This window comes from Neomonachus schauinslandi, chromosome 5, assembly GCF_002201575.2.
Source record: "Neomonachus schauinslandi chromosome 5, ASM220157v2, whole genome shotgun sequence".
Taxonomy (NCBI): domain Eukaryota; kingdom Metazoa; phylum Chordata; class Mammalia; order Carnivora; family Phocidae; genus Neomonachus; species Neomonachus schauinslandi.
The window spans coordinates 45,325,283-45,346,779 of record NC_058407.1 but is presented as its reverse complement, the minus strand read 5'-3'; the positions used below and the strand labels follow the sequence as shown (position 1 = coordinate 45,346,779).

Here is a 21,497-nt window from a genome sequence, read left to right as displayed (position 1 = left end):
TCCCCAACAGTTATGCCAGTTAATCTATAACCTATGAAAAACAAAAAACAAAGCCAAAACAATAACTATAAAATAAAGCTTCCAAAATTGTGGATGTCACTTAAAAACAAAGCTTTAATCTTTCTGAATACACAGGGAAAAACTGGAGTTATTTTATACATCTCTTACCCTCAAAAGTATCATGAAAACCTTCTCCTTTCCAAAAATAAAATATTCCTACAAACAACTTACTCCAAGGCGATCCTGTTCCAGTTTACGTTTTCCTATTTCTTTACTAGCCACTGCCTTTGCCCGAGCAAGCTCTTCCCCATACTTGAGAGTCAAAGCTTTCTTAATGGTAACACGTTGTTGAACTTTGTGAATCTGAAAATACAGGATAATTCTGGAAATGTAAATGTAAACCTTAGGAGAGGAAATACTTTCTTAAACACAGCAGGCTTAGGGTATTCACCTGAATATAAAAATATTCCAATATTATGTCACAATGGAAAACAGTACAAAGGTTATACATTTTGATGGCTTTGGTTTATGGTTTTGTTTTACAAAAAATGTGGACCATAAAAATGTGCAGTAAACATGAGACTACAATATCTTAATGTAAAAAAAGAACATTACTTGTTCCTGAAGCTTCTTTAAAAACATTCTGTTGACACTGAGAATTTTCTCTGTTGCCTGAAGCTGTTCTGTAAGTTTTGTAATCTTTGTTTCAGCATTTCGAACAGATTCTTTCTTCTTAGCTTCTTGCTGTACGAGATTCTTTAAAACAGATTCATCTTTCATCAAGAGAATCCTAATTGAGAAATAACAAAATTCTTATGTTTTTCTAAACTCATAGACTAACACCATCAGAATAAAAAATTTACAAAGCAGTAGCTTGTTTTACAAAATATACTGACAGGGTGGCTGGGTGGCGCAGTAGGTTAAGCATTCAACTCTTGGTTTCACTTCAGGTGGTGATCTCTGGGTGGTGAGATGGCACCCCATGACGGACTCTGCGCTCAGCAGGAAGTCTGCTTAAGACTTTCTCTTCCTCTCCCTCTGCCCCTACCCCACTGCATGCAAGCACTCTTTCTCTCAAATAAATAATCTTAAAAATACACATACTGATAATGTACAGATAAAAATTTAAAAGGGTGACTATTTTCATATTCACTAATCACATAGGTATTCAAATAGACATTATTACATTTTGCAAAAGCAACTATGGGTCTGATCGTTTTCTTAAAAAATCATTTAAGTCTGAGTAATGTGAATTACAGTTGAAAAATCACTACTAGGTATGACTGACTCTGACCATACAGGACTCCTGAAAGATGAGGACTCAGGACGGAAAACTGCTATGTTTAACATCATTTATAATGCTCTTAATATACACACAAATAAACATCTGATAAACAATCAAGCACACTTACAAAACTCTAACTCATTTTATCTAAAGCAAATCAAGCAAGGGGAAAAGGAAGTCTAAATTTCTAAACAATATACAGAAGTAAAGTTTGGAAATGAGAATAAAAACAGGACAAAAACGTAAATTTATGGGTAGAGATTTTCATTTTCTCAACTACTGAATATTATGGTTAAAAAAATGAAGGCTCTTTCCCAGAAGCTATCATATTTCAACAGTCACAACAACTGACATCTAGAAGGAATCATAAAGACAGAGAATATGTGGGCGCCTGGGTGGCTCAGTTGGTTGGGCGACTGCCTTCGGCTCAGGTCATGATCCTGGAGTCCCTGGATCGAGTCCCGCATCGGGCTCCCTGCTCGGCAGGGAGTCTGCTTCTCCCTCTGACCCTCCCTCCCCCCTCTCATGTGCTCTCTCTCTCAAATAAATAAATAAAATCTTTAAAAAAAAAAAAAAAAAAAAGACAATATGTGACAGAATGGGGAAGAGAAAGACAAAGAATTTTTTAAAACCTTTTCACTTTTTATTGAAGCTACTAAATAAATGGAACCTAAATGAATTTATTTTAATCTCTTTTAAAACATATACCATACCATTTCTTATTGATAATTCTGGAGATTCACAGTCACCACAGCATTTCATTTCTGAAGCACATTTCTCAAATCTTTAATATCAGTAATGTCTTAGCATTACTGTGTATCATATAGTTTGGCTAGCAGCAGGTTTTCTTTCTTAGTGCATAAAATAATGTCATACTTTAGAAGTAATAAAATGCTGAAGACATTTATAAAGACTATTTTTAAATGTATTTTATTTTGTTCAGAATACTTAATATCTCCAACATCTTGTTCAGAAATGGAGAAGAGAACATACTTCTGTTTACTTATAAAAAATTTACATAGTCGCTAAGTCCTTGAGCTATCTATGGTGCCTTACCAAAACACTCCAAATTACATTGTTTTTCATGATTCAAAAAAATAAAGAGTACCAAAGTGGTTGTAAATTTCTACTTTTTCCCTTTGTTAATTAACTATAGGTGGATGAACTTTTGAAGCTTGTTTTAAAAACCATTAAATTATTTATATATTGCTAATGATTTTTTTTTAAAGTTTTTATTTATTTATTTGAGAGAGAGAATGAGATAGAGAGAGAGAGCATGAGAGGGGGGAGGGTCAGAGGGAGAAGCAGACTCCCTGCTGAGGAGGGAGCCCGATGCGGAACTCGATCCCGGGACTCCAGGATCATGACCTGAGCCGAAGGCAGTCGCTTAACCAACTGAGCCACCCAGGCGCCCATTGCTAATGATTTTTAACATTAAGAGTTAATTCATCACTGCAATCAATTTTTACAATCAAGCTTTGAAGTTTAAGAATTAGTTAATAAAAACAGAATAAGGAAAGTCTTACCATCCTTGAACAGAACCTCCCCCTTACATATTACATAGTGCCCCCTTACAGGGGGACTATCAGAACAAAACTCACAAGTGTTGATGTTAACCAAAGCTATTTTGTTCTTCACTAACTAATGATTTCAAGGTGTGTGGAGTGAAAAAGATGTATAGCCATAATAGAATATAATCATTTCTATCAAATATATGCTAATGGTCCTCATCACAAGAAAAAAATCTGTAACTATATATGGGGACAGATGTTACTAAACTTACTGTGATCATTTCATAATATACATAAATACCATATCATGTTATACACCTGAAACTAATATATGTCAATTATACCTCAATAAAATAACTTCCCCAAATATGCTAATGAATTCTATGATGTTCATTTTGAGGTTATATATTTTCAAAATTTTAAAGCACCACTCAACACAGTAATTTCACAGAACATGTAAGTTTAGGATTGTAACTTTAATATTCACACATTCATAATAACACCATATTTGACTATGTGTCTTATTGAACAGACTGCGTAATGACTATTTCCAACAATCAGGCCCACCTTTTTTTTTTTTTTAAAAGATTTTATTTATTTGACAGAGAGAGACACAGTGAGAAAGGGAACACAAGCAGGGGGAGTGGGACAGGGAGAAGCAGGCTTCCCGCGGGGCAGGGAGCCAGATGCGGGGCTCGATCCCAGGACCCTGGGATCATGCATGACCTGAGCCAAAGGCAGACGCTTAACGACTGAGCCACCCAGGCACCCCAATCAAGCCCACTTTTAACAACAACAATATGCTTTCAATAAAGGTATTTCAAAAAGATGTCCAAGTTTTAAAGAAAATTCCAAAACAAGGAGTTTCATAAATGTTTTTAGCAATGAATAAGCCATGTATATATCTGAAGGGAAACAAATCTCCTTTGAAGTCTTGCTATTTTTATTTATTTATTTATTTTAAAGATTTTATTTATTTATTTGACAGAGACACAGCGAGAGAGGGAACACAAGCAGGGGGAGTGGGAGAGGGAGAAGCAGGCTTCCCGCCGAGCAGGGAGCCCGATATGGAGCTCGATCCCAGGACCCTGGGATCATGACCTGAGCCAAAGGCAGATGCCTAACGACTGAGCCACCCAGGTGCCCTTGATATTTTTATTTAAACATTAATACTATTACTTTATGTAAATGTGCAATTCAATAAAATGACAGTCTTCTATAGTTTTACCAAGTATGAAAGAATCTGTAATCATACAGTATACCTGTTACTGACATACAACCACAAAAATATATCATCCTAATACGGGAACATTTAAACACGTATCAGAATTTAATCAGATAAAAAGGCTCACCTATGTTTTTTAAGTTTTGCTTCTGCATCTGTAACCTGCTTAGTAACCATTGCTATTCTGCCAATCCCATCAATTTCCACATCAGAGTTTGCTGGGGATGATGAACTGGTCTTCAGCTGATCTGATTTAATCAAACGCTGTTTCTCTCGACTAAAATAATCAATAAAAGTAGATGAATTAACTAAATAAATTAACCAAAGAATAAACTAAAATTATTTATCTTTAAAGATCTATCCTATTTCATAAAATAAAAATATTAATCATACTAATAATGATGACCAATATGCATGACCAAGCTGGCATTCAAAGTTGATGGTCTGCACAGACTAAGTATAGAGTTGTGAAATCACTATGTTTTACACCTGAAACTAGTGCAACATTGTGTGTCAACTACACTTTAATTTAAAAGAAGAAGAATACTGCTGATTCTCCGAAGTATTTTTTCAGCTTTACTGAGGTATAGGTGACAAATAAAATTATATGTTTAAAGTGTAAAAAAGTTGACAGTGTAGTTCTCCTTTATAATAGCTTTCATCTTTTTCCAAGCTGTTTATATCTCAGTGCATCACTGTATTCAAGTCTATACATGATCATCTGGCTCCCCCTACTGTGAGTTATAAAAACATGAACTCTGCATCTTGGGTAAAATCAGCACCACTCATTTCCCAATGCCAATAAACTGTATAAAGACTAAGTTAAGTATTGAAATAGCACATACCTTTAGAGTTAATTACAAAAAATGTCACTTACTTGGCAATCTCTTCCTTTAACAATCTATATTCAATCTTCTTTTCTTCAGGCAAAGCTTCAGGTGTTCGCATGGGATCATTTTCTTTTTCAGATTTTGGAGGTACTTTCGGTTTTGAAGCTTGCTAGAAAACAGTTGAAGTCAACCAGATCAACAGCTTCCAATAGTCCCACACCGAGATTTATATTTTACATCGCAACCCAGTGCACATTTATGTATTTAGAAATAACTTCATAATTATTTTCTATTTCTTTTCTTAAAACAATGCAGCCTGTTAACCACAACTTAACTGTATGATCCACTAAGCTCTACAGTTTTAAAATAATCGAACTAAATCATATGTAACCAACATATGTACAGTAAAAATAGGGGTAAAAGTTGTATTTAGGTTATGTAGTTTAATAAAAACTGTTTTCTGGTAATATGATAGAATTTTCAAAGCAATAAATTTCCTTAGTACAGAGGACAATTATCCACTCAATTTTTACTATTTTGAAAAAAGGACTAGTCAATTGGAAAAAAATAGATTTTTAATAGTTAAATCTAATTAAATTTATACATTCTTCATTATGTAAAGTCCTAAATAACACAAATACTTAAAATATTTCCACAATTCAATATATTAAAAATCTAGACCTCTAAGGTCTAATTTTCAGGAAGGAAAAAAAAAAGCTTTAATGACTATCAATAAATCATCTTTCTTTTCATTTTTCATTACTGCACTTACCTCAGCAGTTCGTCTTGCTTCTTTAATCATGGACTCCAATCCACCAAAAACACTATTTGTTGACTTGGAAGCCTCTCCATCAGACTCACTGTCATCTGAATCATTCAGTGTTACAACCACTGACTTATGCTTTGGGAGCTGAAAAGATATTTGTTACTTTTGACGACAAAAGTAACTATTCTTTACTTGGCTCTACCTCAATTAGATGTGTGTGGCCTTGGATAAGTCATTTAACCTCTTGAATTTCAATTCCTAAAAAAATGGACTCCAAGTAGACAGTCTATGGTTTCTTATGGTTATGCTGCATAATTAACTTTGTCCCACTTCACCAATACTGGTTATTTGCCCACCACATATTCTACATTTTCAGTCTTTCGAGACACTACTATGATCACCTTTCTCATTAAGTTTATTTTCTCCAAATTTCTTTTGAGGGCAGAGGGAGAGGGAGAAAGACTCTTAAGCAGGCGCTCTATCCCACAACCCTGAGATTACAACCTGACCCGAAACCAGGAGTCGGATGCCTAATCGACTGAGCCACCCAGGCACCCCATTTTCTCCAACTTTCTGTAAGAACCATAATGTTACCTAAATTGGCTATCTTACAACCAAACAAAAAATTAATAATTCTACATAGTTATTGACAAAACATTTGGCTTCTGTGGTTAATATAGAGAGGGTAAGTGGCCAAAATGGGTTTACCTAACAGAGGCAAGATTTCAACTTGGCTTTGCTCCAGTTATTTTACTTCAAAGCCATTGGAAAACAAGATAAAAAGAAACTGTCATTGCAATCTCTTTAATGGACATCTGTAAACATCATAAATAAATCCTGCCATTACAGTATAGCCAATAAGTGGAAAAATATGAGCAAAACATAAAACAATGATGGGAGAAATAAAAAACATACATACAATCTGCTAAAAGTAACTCTAGAACAAGGAAAATCTGAATGGACCATTTATATAGAAAAAACTGAAAAAAAAATGGCAAAGGAAATAATGAAAATAATGCTTCTCCAAAAACATTATCACTGAACTCTACTAGTTTTCAAGTGTAGAAACTGCTCCCATTTCACTATAATAAAAAATAATAAATTTTTACTTATATATGAATATATGTACATATACAAATAAACTAGGAGTTAGGGAATAAGACAGCAAAATTTCATAAAAATTTCTCACAAACTGTTTAACAGTAGGATTAAATACATTGCTTGTTTTTACCGAGATCACAGTTCGTGGAAGACGAGGTCCTCTGTGAAACTTTGGATTCTGTATCCTAGGCTGAGATACTGTATTAATACTGACTATCGACAGATTGCTTCTTGGCACAGGCTGTGAATTGTTCAGAACTGGAGGTGAAGGTGGATCACTATTACTGGACGTTTCCTAAATAAGGAAAAGAGAAATATGAAACATTTTTAAATAAAAAGAAATTTCTGTCATCTTGAAAAATCTTGAGTAAATTAGCTTCAGACTTAATCACAACTTTACTGAAAAGCCCAATGAATCCCAGAGAAAAGCAAAGCTAAAACTAGGGTCAAGAGCACCACCTAGAGGTTCAGGCACCTAAATTACCTCTGGCTTAAAAGCTCTTTTATTTGCAAGAGATTTAAGTAGCTCTTCTCGAAGCAGCATTTCTTCCTCCTCTTCCTCATCTGCAAAAGGTGGTTTTGGAGGCTGTTCTGGATCTTCAGGTGGGAGAGGTGGTAAAGGTGGTAGAGGAGGTAGAGGTTCAAGAGAAACACACAAGCCTTCCACATAAGGCTGGCTCAAAGGTGGCAAAGACTAGTTATTTTTAAAAGAGAAGAAATAAATACAGCGCAAATTTTACAAATTTCAAATATCTCTGGAGCAACATTAAATTTAAAAAGGTAAACTTTAGTTTATTACTTTAGTTGTAAGCATAAGTGAACTAAGTGTCCTGTAATATCTTAAAACTAAATCAAATATTCAACCATGAAAAAAAATACAATTTTGCAATTAAAAAATCAACAATATTTGAAACATCTAATTTGTGAACTTTAAGGTAATTATATAAACTTCTCCATTCCCTTTCTTATTTTCATTCAGTATTCCAAAAGACAGAAATCAAAGTTTACGGGGTTCCTCCTCTAGATGACTACCTGAAAACAAGTGAAGATACTGAAAACCAAGAATGTATGATAGATATTTAAGTAAAAAACAAAAATTAGGGACCAAAGAGATTCTGGAAATAGTCCTGAGTATCTCAAGAACTGTCAAGAAGAATCTCTTAAATGCTTGTGTGATGGCTTCTTATATTTATAAAGAAAACTAAATTTACACAAATCTCTGAGTTTGGATATATTTTTGTTTCAAAGAACTGCCAGAATTTCCCTGGCATTTAGTTCATCCATTCTCCATTTCCCAAAAGGAAACATTTCAAGGAAGAAGAAAAAAAAAGTTTCCTCTCACTCTGTGCTCTAATATTCCCCTCACCTTACTTAAGCTTCCAAGGAGGACATCAGATGTCCACCTAGAAAGTGTGAAATGGCTGAGAGATCCAACTTGGTCTGTAGGTTCTTTCAATCTAGAAATAACTTCAGAACTTTTACTTTATGATTCCCCCACTTCCTTTTTTCTTTTTCTTTTTTTTTTTAAATGAGGGCCTGGCAGTTCTTTTAAAAGGAAGCTGGAAAAAAAGAAACTAAATTCTACATACAACATTCTTTAGCTGAAATTTCAAATTAAAAATAACTGTATTCATCAAAAGAGAAGAAAGGAAAGAACTCATTTCTGAAAGTATCCTAATGCACTTAAATCCCAACTGCCAAAGAAGATAATGCAAAACAGTAGATAATCTTATTCTGCTTTGGAATAAATTTTTGGAGTAGCTACTAGCTGAGAAGGAAAAAGGAAACATGCTAAGTACTGAAAGAAAGTACACACGAGATTAAAAATTAGCTATGAAAAAAATCTCCCAAATGGACCGCCTGCCAATACATAATTAACTATTTATTCTACAGGTTTCATAGCTATCGATTTTGATAAACAATTCTAATTTAAGCTCTCTTCAAACATTAACTACTTTTAGTTACATGCCAGTTTTTCAAAACAAATTAGAAAAGACAACAGAATAATTTTCTTAAAAATCACATCAAATCTCACTTACAGAAACCTGAGGTGGCGGAGGCAAAGAAATAGATGGTGCTGGAGAAAAATACCCCAGTGAACATTCAGAGAAGAATGGTGGTTGCACCGGTGAAGGGGCTGTAAAAAATTTTTTTGTTAAGAGTTTACAAACAAATATACTTTGAAAGGAATAAATTAAGATTATGATATGTTTGAAGAAATACAAATACATCTAAGCAGAGTACAAATTAATATCGTTAACCTCCATAAGACCTCCCCACCTATTCAATACTGTCCTTTATCATCGTAAAGTCAGCCTTCCAACTTCAGTTGACAATTAGTGCCTTAAAACTCTCTTTGTTCACTCTTCACTCATCTCACAGGAAACAGAGCAGAAAAGACAAGAAACACACTTTTTTTTTTTACAAACATATTTTTTAAGGAATAATAAAACAAATTCCACTCAATCTGCTAAAGTGTCCTAACCAGAAGACAAACAAAAAACAAACCAGTAATGTCGTAATTCCATTCCTCCCTTTATGTGGAATGAAAAAATGAACTACTTAAGTTGTATAGAAAGCGAACAGTAGGAATGAAAAGAACTACCTACTGCTGTATTTAATCAATTAAATGTACACTTTGTCACATTTAATAATTCTGAAATAGTTACAATCAATGCATCTGAATTAAACTGTTAGCATTTTTTTCTTCCCTGGTAGCAGATAAAAATAATTGTGCATTTTACCTTCAGTGGTTTCTTACGAGTCAGTGAAGTATGGCAGATTCAAAGACTACTCTTGCTACCCAGTAACTATATAACCTCAGGGAAAAACTAATGCTTCTTCTTTATCCCAGCTGTCTCACAAGTCAATATGGCTATTACCCACATGATTTACACGGTTGACTTGTGCCCAAGTTATACCATTTGAAAATACATTGGCCTTTAGATCATTTTACTTCTTAAAAATAAATACCTGTAGTGAATATAGCAAAAAGCTACAATTTGACAAAGCTGAATAAAGAGTACATTCTCCATTAATTTTTTACAAAATTCTTTTGAAAGCATAGTTCATAAAATTATTTTATAGAAATAAAAAGTATTAATAATATTGTCAATAGTTGGAAATGGCAATGAATTATCTTGAAGAACCTGGAAGTAAGAAAACTTAATACTGACCAAAGAGAGTTAAATTTTGAAATCAAAACATAATATGAAATTATCAAACATAAGCCTAAAAACAATAACCAAAAAATAAGCACTTTTGGTAAACATTACCCAAATCATATAGATTTTTCTTTGTTTCTGTCTAGACACACTAAAGTTAAGATTCTCATTTTTATCTGTTCTGACAATATGACCATAGGGAGAAATACACTGATGATATGATCTTTCAAGTTAAGTATTCCAGTTCCTAGAATGCCAACTGCGTTGTTATCTGCCTCAGCTATAATTAAAACTTATGTTTTAATTAGTGAGAAAATAGGTCTCCCACAGAATCACCCCTGAATATCAACTAAAGCAAGGCTCTAGCTCTCAAGAAGAGTCACATCCTAGAGTATGCAGTCTAATTGAAGTACTGCCCTGACCAGTTCTAACCAGCCTCTACTGAATGCCACTAATAGTACCACTTACCATCTCCAAATTCCTACAAAGTAACATCACCGGAAGGAGAAAGGAAGCCCCAAAACAAGAAAGATTTTTTTTTTTTTTAACTAAAGCAGAAATTATCTACGATATAAAGATAAGAGATCCAAAGTTTATTTTTTTTATTTAAAAGCAGTGCTCTCACCTTCCCCACAATCATTTTTTAGATCAAACAGTTAATAGCAGAGTTTAAACACTGCCTGTTTATTTAAATGTTATCTAGAAAGAAAGACCTGAAAGAAAGGTTTATATTATATATTTGAGGTTTGCTCTCAAAGTACTCCACTAAATGTCTATGGTTACACAATTCACCAGCAAACATCACTTTCATTACACATTTCTTTCAAGCTTTTGGGTCGCTTTATGATCATTTTCCATTTATGAAAATTTGTGAATATGTGAATGTTTCAAGTTTTGGCTCATACCTGGAGAATTGGTTTCACTATCTGTATCCATAGCAACTTCTTCATAGTTATCATATTGATAAATGCCTCCTCCACTATCAGTAGGTTGCTTATCTAAGGATCGTCTTAGGTCAGGATCTGAAGACTAATAACACAAGATATTTTTCAGTTTCAAAGCATTTTCTGTCTTAGTCTATTCTTAGGCTAGAAATTATGAAACAATTGACAGTTGTCCTCTGGGGAGTATCAAAAATCATATTCCTCTGTAAAGTAAGATGACACCAAATTCAAGTTTTATGTCATCAAGAGTATATTTTAGGGGCACCTGGGTGCCTCAGTTGGTTGAGCATCTGACTCTTGGTTTCAGCTCAGGTCATGATTTCCTGGTTGTGGGATCGAGCCCCATGTCGGGCTCTGTGCTCAGTGCAGAGTCTGCTTCATATTCTCTCTCCCTCTCCCTTTCCCTTACTCACTCTCTCTCTCTCAAATAAAAATCTTAAAAAAAAAAAAAGACTATATTTTATGAGACTGACGCGCTGCCCACTGTGCCAAGAGGGCCGCTAAAGACTATATTTTAAAGCAATTTAAAAAATCCAGTAACATCTTAGTTATGAATACACTGATGACAGCTGAAAACTAGGAATTCTTAGGTGATGTGTTTGTGTGTAGTTTTTTTGTATTTCTTACAATGCTTCACTCACAAAGACAGTTCATAGCTAACAAAATCTATCCAGATTGATAAGAGTAATGTGCAAACACAATACTTTTCTCTTAAAAAAGATTCTAACAAAGTACTTTTTAGAAGTTCAAAGTATATTTATGAATTCCTTGCTTAAGCAAACCTAGTTCCTGACTCCCGATAATTAAAAGAGCTCTTACTCTTTAACAACCCTCTCTTCTTCGATAGTTCATTCACAAGTATAATTTCAAACCTCAAAATCCTGAAATTTATCACTGATAATATATCACTAGATCAATATTAAATCTCCAGTTTACTGCCTGACACCATCCATAAAAAACAATGACAATCATTATCAATACTTCACTTAGTTAAGGTTCACAAATGCTAAATAACTAACTAAAATAGCCACAAGCACTAAGGCTACGATGATTTAACTTTCTTTAAAATAGTCCAGGCCAATTAGTCATGACACACTTTCAATTCTACAATACTAAACAAATGTTAAAAAAAAAAAAAACCACTAATGAAATTCTGCCCTTATACTTAGGGTATGGCCATTTTTACGATAAGTCCTCACCATAATTTAGTAATCCTACTTTCTTCTAAATAGATAAAGATGAAAAAGCCATAAGCAGGCTTTGCTAACCATAACTTTTATCTCTCATTTTTTCTATTTCTAATATCTACAATAGAAAACTCATTTTCAATTATAACCAACCTTCCCTTCTCCCCCAAAACGTTGTAACAAGTTCTATCAAACACAAGCACTCTGTACTTTTTCTTAGTGGACTGTATTTATGAAATAAGACAATAAGGACACTTAAATTTGAATAATGTTTTGATTTTATATTTTTACACTCTTTACCTTACTTCTTGATCTCCTCTTTCCACCAACCAGTTTCATGAATCGATTGTACTGCTCTTCCTGATTTGAGAGATCTCGAATTTTTCTGATTTCTTCTTCTCTTTTCCTTCTCTCTTCTTCTTCAGCTTGTTTCCTCTGATCCTCTTCTTTCTGTCTTTCCTGTTCTTTTTGTTGTTGTAGTTTCTTCCATGCTTTTGTTTGCTGCTTCCTTAATGCCTGTTTAGCTTTAAATAAAAATACAGAAACATCAGTATCTATTAGCTAGAATTTTCTAGATAAAAGAAAACAGTTTTATAATTTATTTTCATTATCATTAAATCAAATATACAGCTGCTCTTCCAAGTTTTGTTTATATAGGGCTGTCCCCCATTCAGGGCCCTATAATTCCCAAACTCAAAACTTTCTCAATTAAAATCTTAAAACTATATTGATATAGGAGATAAAAAAATTTAACAGAAATGATCACCTGTAGTGCTAACTTTCTTGGCTGAATGTGTTTTTGTACTGGTTTTAGCTTTTTGCTGTACAGTTTTTGTCTTAGTCAACTTTTCTTTGCTTTCTTTCATCACCTGCTGTTCTTTTTGTTGCCATTTTTTACTAGCTGACTGAAGAGCCAACAGACGAAGCTGTAGTTCAGACAGTTCCTCTTCATCTTCACCAAGTTTCTTTAAAAAAAGAAACAGTTATAACTTTTTAGTTCTATTATTTGACCTTAAACATTTCACCAAGTCAAACCCTTCCAGGGATCAGAATTTAGAGTTAGTTGTAAAGCAAATATTTAAATGGCAATATAAGTAAAGTAAGGAAACTAAACTACTTACCACAGCCCTACACCCTAATCCAATCCCTAGGATATAGACAGAAGATCAACCTGTGGAGGGTGTGTGTGCATATGTAAATTGAAGGGTTAGAGGGGATGAGTGTAACTGATGGAATAGGATGATCCAAAGGGAAGTTAAGGGTCAGAGATCAGCATTTAACTGAGCTTCCCAAACAAGAAAGTAAAAATCTGATGACAACAAATGCAAGAAAAATTCAACCCAGGAGAGATCAAAAATAAAGAATGAAGCAGTTCCATAAACATGTGATTTACTAGTTTTACAAGTAACACAGAGAACAGGTACACTGAATGTCAAGACTGAAATTTGCAAACTTTTAAAAAAATACACATTTTATAATTCTTTAAATTTACTTATATTTGAACATTACATGACCTAAAACTACAGATACTTATCTGAATATTTAAAATATTTTGAACACCCAAGATTTTTCTTCAGGGAAGCTAAGAGGAAAATAGCTTAAGAGTGAATGTTTGAGGGGCACCTCGGTAGCTCAGTTGGTTAAGCATCTGCCCTCGACTCAGGTCATGATCTCAGGGTCCTGAGATGGAGCCCCTGCCCCTGCATCAGGCTCCCTGCTCAGCGGGGTGTCTGCTTCTCCCTCTCCTTCTGCCACTCCCCCTGCTTGTGCTCTCTCTCTCTCTCTCTGAAATAAATAAAATCTTAACAAAAAAAAAAGAGTGCATGTTAGAAAGCTTTTTTCCAATTGAAATATCCTCTTAATTTTTTTACTCTATCTTTTTAAGATAATTTTAAAAATCTATTCTCTACTTTTTAGCTAAGATATAATTGAAAATGTCAGGCAAACTAAGCACAGATTCTTAATTGGAGTACATGGATATGGTGGGGAGAGACGTATTAGGAGTCCTCTGGCCTCCCCATCCTTTGAAATTAAATGCAAAATTGTTTTTCTTTTATGTGCATGTATAGAGAAGGAGGCAATCAAAAGAGACTAAGACTCAAAAAAGGGTAAGACCCACTTACCTATTAACTTTTGCTTATACGTGAATTACAATCACATTTTGTCTAATATTCAATTAAATTACTTAACTCCTAAGCATAAAGAAAACAGTCGGTCCTTCCTACTGGTTTCACTTTACTATGAACTATTATAAATGCCTAACTGAATTGCCACCATGTATTCCACTACTTCAGTTTATCCAAACCAGGACACAGATACCCTTTCCACTGTTGGGAAATATATATAACAAATGAGCTGAAAAAATTATTTTAACTCTTAAAAATACTTCAATTAAATTCAATTTAACTGAACCCAGCACAAAGATACTGAAGGACATCTCTCCAGATTTTCTTTATTAATTTCACCTGTTTCTTTTTTTTTAAAGATTTTATTTATTTATTTATTTATTTGACAGGGAGAGAAAGAGAGAGCACAAGTAGGCAGAGCAGCAGGCAGAGGGAGAGGGAGAAGTAGGCTCCCTGCTGAACAGAGAGCCCGATGTAGGGCTCGATCCCAGGACCCTGGGATCATGACCTGAGCCGAAGGCAGATGCTTAACCGACTGAGCCACCCAGGCGCCCCCTCTCCAGATTTTCTTATCTTTGAGGCTTATGTCCAAATGGAAGTAATGATGAAAGAAATGATGTAAAGGAAATGAGTGGAAAGCAAGACAGAATCTCCTTTCAAAGGAACAGAGCAAAGCAGTATAAGAATCAGTCTTACAGAGACACCCAGTCCCAAAAAGCAGGATCTTACCTTTTCAGATAGAATGTCTGAGGCACTAATTCTTCTTGTTAAATTTTGTTCTTTATCTTCTAATCCTTTAAAATAAAACAGCATACTTTGAATACTCTGAAAAACAGCTACCATCATTATAAAATAAAATGCGTATGATATTCGGTAGTAATTATTTTAAGGAGTCTCTCATTTTCACAATCTCTGACCGAGAAGGAAAGAATGCTATTAGAATGAAAATCTGACCAAACTTTTCATATCAGCCTCATTTCTGAAAATTATCAGGCAAAATGATTCAAAATATTAAATAAGTTAAAACTGTACTCTGATAAAATGACTTCTGAACTAAAATTATTTCAATAACTGAATTTACATTAAGCTGGCAGTACCTTATGAGCACAAAGCTACCTTAAAAACAAGTACAAACCATAAATTTCAAACTATAAATCTAACTTCACACAAAGTTTATAAAAGCAGGTAATTGTTTAATTCACCAAACATGTAGTTAGGCACTGTCCTACCACTGTTATGGGTCTCTACAATACAATTATTTCAATTCTGACTCAATACTTCCAAGATGAAAATTGGTTTTGTGCAGTCATGCAGTATTTGTAAAATTATTATCCAGAATTCTAAACTGAGCTAAAGACAATCATCAAGACATAGGTGGTAGTTAAAACCATATAATTAAGACCACCCTTGGAGAATGGAACACAGAGGACATCAACAGTTAAGAAATTACAAAGGAAAACTATTAAGAAGAAAATCAGAAGGTTATAAGAAATTCCAGATGTGTATGGTACTACTGAAACCCCAAAATTTCACATTTATCAAGAAAAACATCTCTGAATATAACAGATATGTCTACTCCCTATAGAATATTCTCAACATTGTGGCCTGAATGGTCCTTTGAGAATATAAAATAAATTATTACTAGTCCTTTGTTCAAGACCCTGTAGTAGCTCACATTTCACTTAGAATAAAAAACAAAATTCTTATGAGGCTCTACATGATCTATCCCAACCAATCATCTCTGACCTCTTCTCTCCCACTATTCAGCACCCCCACTCTCTTTTCTTTAGTGGCACAGGCCTCCCTATTATTACCCAAATATGCCAGGTACCCTTCTGCCTTAACAGTAGTTATTCTAGTTCATTGATTCTCAAACTTTACCAGGTATTAGAATCAACAAGAAGGTTTGTTAAATATAGATTGTTGGGCCCCATTTCCAGTTTCCAATTCAGCAGATCTAGGATAGGGTCTGGGCATTTGCATTTTTTTTTTTATTTTTTTATTTTTTAAAGATTTTATTTATTCATTTGACAGAGAGAGACACAGCAAGAGAGGGAACACAAGCAGGGGAAGTGGGAGAGGGAGAAGCAGGCTCCCCGTGGAGCAGGGAGCCCGATGCAGAGCTGGATCCCAGGACCCTGGGATCGAACCCCACACGGGGCTCCTGGCTCAGCGGAGAGTCTGCTTCTCCCTCTCCCTCTGCCTCTCCCCTTGCTCATGCTATCTCTGTGTCTCAAATGAATAAATAAAATCTTAAAAAAAATTAAAAATAAGTAAATAAATAAAAGATTTTTATTTATTTGAGAGAGCGAGAGAGAGAGCACGAGTGGGGTGAGGGGCAGAGGGAGAAACAGACTCCCCACAGAGCAGGGAGAGGCCCACAGAGCAGGGAGAGGGATGCGAGGCTTGATCCCCCAACTCTGGGATCATGATGTGAGCCCAAGGCAGCTGCTTAAGGGACTGAGCCACCCAGGCACCCCAACATTTGCATTTCTATCAAGTTCCCAGGTAATGCTGGTCCAAGGACCAAAGTTAGAAAATCACTGCTCTAGCTATTTATTATCTGCCTAGAAAGCTCTTCCGTGATATCCACTTGGCTATCCCCTCATGGTCTTCAAAGCCCTTGTTTAAATCTCATCTTCAAATTCAGGCCTCTCCTGATCACTCATTAATACTGCAATCTATACCTGCCATCTCCCTACTTACCCTGCTATACTTTTTCCATAACTGTTACTTACGAATCATATTTATTCTTCCCCCTTTCTAAAACACAAGCCCATAAAGGCATAAATGACTATTTTGTTCATGGAGAGATTTCCAAGGGCCTGGAATAAAGTGCTCAAATTTTGAATGAATGGAAGAATGAAATAAAAAAACGAAGGAAAATTAAAAATAATTTTGTAATTACATCAAAGTAACTGCCCTGACTAGTTTCAGTGAAGAGTAGAAAAGCAGATTGTATTGGATTGAGAGGTAAAGTGAAGAAGGCTAGCCTTTCAAGGAATCTGGTTGAAAAGACGGAAGTTAAGGGAGAATACAGAATGGGGAAGAGAGTGATTACATTTTGGGGAGGAATATGCAAATATGTTTATACTAAGAATCCCTTAAGAGAAAGTGGTTAAAGATGAATCAAAATAAACAACAGATGGAGCAAGGTCCCAGAGAAGGTAGAAGTCAGAGCCAGGAATATAGGTTAAAACAAAGTGGCCATAAACAAAAATGAAATGAAGTGAAAATCAATACAGATATAATTTTACAGTCAGAAAGTGAGAAGCTGAAAGGTGAGTGAGATCACCTGAAACAGGAGGCACACCCATAGGCTGTTCTGAACAATAGGAACAAAGTTGAGTAAAAAGCCTGAAAAAAATAATAAAGGTTTAGAAGAGTTGTTGAGAGAAATGGAAAAGCAGTTGATCACTAACAACTTAAAAGCTTGATGGCAGAGCTGAGAGTCTTGCTGATGACTGGGGAAGGTGGGACAGTGGGGGGTGGAGAGGATGCATATGAAGAAACTAATCAATATAATTTATTCAGATAAATTTTAGCTTTTCTGGTTTTTCTCCAATTCCTCTTCCACACTGCAGTCAGTTACTTTTCTAAAACAGACATCCGATAACATCATTTTCCTATTTAAAAATATCTGATGGCCCACCTGACGTTTAAGAAAATCTAAATTCCTTAGTCAAGACATTCAAGGCTCTCTGCAATCTGACTTCAATTTATCCTTTTATAAATTTATAACCAACTGCTCCAAGAAACATACCATATATCCTGCACTACACCCATTTTATTTTTTTATTTTTTTATTATGTTATGTTAATCACCATACATTACATCATTAGTTTTTGATGTAGTGTTCCATGATTCGTTTGCGTATAACACCCAGTGCTCCATGCAGAACGTGCCCTCTTTAATACCCATCACTAGGCTAACCCATCCCCCCACCCCTCCCCTCTAGAACCCTCAGTTTGTTTCTCAGACTGCACCCATTTTAGATCAATCTCAATTATCCTTTAAAAGTTCTCTGTGCTTTTTATCTGCTCATTTGGTTCCTTCTTGCTTCCCAAGTCCAAAGACTCATTTTTTGAGACACCTATCAAAGATTTCCATCACTATGAAAACTTTCTAAACCCAAGTAGACATATTTGATCCTTCCCCTGTATCACTGCAGGCTTTCATACATAACTCTTACTATACTCTGTAATAGTTACTTGTGTGTTTTTTCTATCCCACTGAGTTATACATTTTGAAACTGCCTGCCTGGAATCATGGTGCTAAACTGAAGAAGAAAAAAACATGTCCCTGAGAATATGTAACCAAAATCAGTCACCACTCAGGTTTGCAACCCAATTTACACATGGGTGGTTTTGAAAACTTCGAATATAAAGTGGTCCCAGAGCAAAAGTCTACTCAGGTGCCTGGGCAGTGGCAAAAGCAAACACTCTCCTGGAAGTCCACCTTTGTCCCAGGCCTCAAAAAATCCTACCAAAAAAACAGAAACAAAAATGACTACCTTAAGAAACAAAAAAGAAAGATGAGAAAAAGAAAAGAAAATCATTAAGCATTCAAGAATAGAAGGTACCAAAAATGGGAACCAGAAATGGGACCCATAAAAAACCTAGATACTGGAAATTAGCAGACAAAGGAAAGAAACAAACTAAAGCAAACCCATAGTTAACATAGTTATTTGAAAAATAAGCAGAAAAATCTAAAAAGAATGACCAAAGTAATTTGAAAAAAAAAAAGTAAAAATGAAATACTAAAATAAAAACTGTAACTGAATTTTAAAATTCAATAGGTGCGCTTAAGGCAAATCAGACACAGCTAAAGAGAGAATCCATGAACTGAGAGATGCATCAGAAGAAATTTTCCAGAATGTAGCACAGATTTACAAAGAGATGGAAACTTAAAAAGAAATTAAGAGAAATGGAAGATAAAGTAAGATGATTTGATATACATATAGATATACAGAATTCCAGAAAAGAGAATGGGAAAATATTTAAGAGAGAATGACAATTTTTCAGAATCAATGAAAACAAGAAGCACAACAAATCCCAAGCTGAATAAAAAGAAATCACAATCAACACATCATAAACTACAGAATATCAGAGACAAAAATAGGATTTTCAAAGCAAGCAGAGAAAGAAGATAAATTGCCTTCAAATTAGAAACTATTAAGACTGATAGCTGACTTTTCAAAATCAATAATGGAAGCCAAAAAATATCTTCAATATGTTGAGAATATAATTAGCCAATCTAGAATTCCAAACCTAGAAAATTATCTTTAAAAAAAGGCAAACAGAAATAAGTTTTTTTTCCAGCAGACACATCCAAATTCTAAAAAATGTATTTTAAGCATAAATGATTCTAGACATAGAAGAGTGAGCCAAGAAAGTGTTAAATATATGAGCAAAGCTAGGCAAATTACTGGCCTTTGTATATGGAGAGGGTAAAGACCTTGATTAATTTTAAACGTTGATAAGGAATTCATGTTACAATTCCGAAAGGAACCAATATGAGACAAGAAACTTAATATCTAACTTCCAAACTAGTAAAAGGGGGAAAAAAAATTGTATGGGGGGGGGTCACAAAAGAGGCAAGAAAGAAAAACAACAAAAATCCAAATATCAGTAATAATGAAAAATGCAAATGGACTATATATTCTAGTAAAGGACAAACATTGTCAGACTAAGTTACAAAAGAAATCTAGTTCTATGCTATGTACAATGGATATTTGAGACATGAGAATATGGAAAGACTGAAAGAATGGAAAATGATATACAAGGCATATATACTTATCAAAAGAAGGATGGTGTGACTATTGGCATAAATCTTTCAGGTAGAAACATTAGTAAAGATAAAGGCGGCCACGACGTAATAACGAGAATAATGGGTTAATTCCTCAGCCTCAAAGTATTTAAAACAAAAACTGAAAACCATAAATCCACCATCACAGTGGCTGATGTTAACAAACCTTTCAGTAATTAATCAAGCAGATCAAAAAATGAAGGAAGATGTGAACATAAAAAGCTTGATCTAACAATCCATATATTCCTTTCAAACACACATAGAATAGTTACAAAAAATCAATCGCATACAATAAAGCACATCTCTACAAATAAATACAACCATATCTATGGTCTCATTCTTTCTCTAATATTCTCTGACAATATGGTTGACTTAGAAATCAGTAACAAAAAATTTAAAGAACCATGTTTGAAAGTTAAGAAACACACTTCCAAATAAAGAGCCTACAGGTCAAAGAAAAACAAAAATTAGAAAATATTTAGAAATGAGTGGGAAAAAATTATATTATCACATACAGCTAAAGTAGAAATTTCATAACCCAAATTATTTTAATAGAAGAGAGGCTGAAAACTAACAAGTTTTTTTTTTTTTCCCTAAGATTTTATTTATTTATATGACAGAGACAGAGACAGTGAGAGAGTGAACACAAGCAGGGAGAGTAGGAGAGGGAGAAGCAGGCCTCCCGCTGAACAGGGAGCCAGATGTGGGCTCGATCCCAAGACCCTGGGATCATGACCTGAACCGAAGGCTTAACGACTGAGCCACCCAGACACCCCAAAACTAACAAGTTTTAAAAGCTATGGGCTTATTTCTAGGGAAATTTTAAAACAGGGGGATATAACTGATAAATGCTACAAGTAATAGAAAAGTGAGGATTTTTTTTTTTTAGATTTATTTGAGAGAGAAAAAGATGGGAGACAGGGCGGGAGGGCAGAGGGAGAGGGAGAAACATGCCCCGCTGAGCAGGGAGCCTGACATGGGGCTCAATCCCAGGACCGAGATCATGACTTGAGCCAAAAGCAGATGCTTAACCAACTGAGCCACCCAGGCACTCCAAAAAGTGAGATTCTTAAGAATAATTTTTTATAAACTTCACAACTTACAGGAAATGGACACATTACTAGAAAAATACAGTTTACCTAAACTGCCTTAACCAGAAATAAAAAGCATTAACAGTCAACAGTGTAAAACCTTCCCAGAAAAAACTCCATCCAGGCCCAGACACTTCCATCGATAAGACCTACCAAATATCCCAGGAACAATTCTAATCTTAATTTATTTCCACTCCCCAACTCATTTTGAGCATATCATAACCTTATACTAGAACTTGGCAAGGAAAAAGGGGTAAAAATTACAGGCTTTTAAACCCAGATGAAAATTCTAAATAAAACATTAGCAAACCTTTATTTATGAAGACTTTATAATTGCCCCAAACTGGAAGAATCCAAATATCCCTCAAATGGAAATGGATAAACAAACTGTACCATAACTATACAATGGCACATTCAGCATTAAGAATGAACTAGATATATACAACCACATGGATGAAT

General features: G+C 34.6%; 1 protein-coding gene across 2 annotated transcripts in view; it reads right to left on the bottom strand.

Moving 5' to 3' along the window:
* ZFC3H1 (zinc finger C3H1-type containing) overlaps window positions 1-21,497 on the bottom strand; it is a 52,123-nt gene that overhangs the window by 23,041 nt on the left and 7,585 nt on the right. The window contains exons 3-14 of one of the 2 annotated variants that reach the window (XM_021678658.2): window positions 14,869-14,933; window positions 12,780-12,978; window positions 12,314-12,537; window positions 10,788-10,911; window positions 8,758-8,855; window positions 7,203-7,412; window positions 6,849-7,013; window positions 5,624-5,761; window positions 4,899-5,020; window positions 4,149-4,298; window positions 616-790; window positions 232-363 (exon numbers count right to left, since the gene is read on the bottom strand). In XM_021678658.2, coding sequence (XP_021534333.1) covers window positions 232-363; window positions 616-790; window positions 4,149-4,298; window positions 4,899-5,020; window positions 5,624-5,761; window positions 6,849-7,013; window positions 7,203-7,412; window positions 8,758-8,855; window positions 10,788-10,911; window positions 12,314-12,537; window positions 12,780-12,978; window positions 14,869-14,933 — 1,802 coding nt within the window. Of the gene's footprint in view, window positions 1-231; window positions 364-615; window positions 791-4,148; window positions 4,299-4,898; window positions 5,021-5,623; window positions 5,762-6,848; window positions 7,014-7,202; window positions 7,413-8,757; window positions 8,856-10,787; window positions 10,912-12,313; window positions 12,538-12,779; window positions 12,979-13,636; window positions 13,660-14,868; window positions 14,934-21,497 lie in introns of those variants that run through there. The other variant, XM_021678657.1, reaches the window with a different exon arrangement.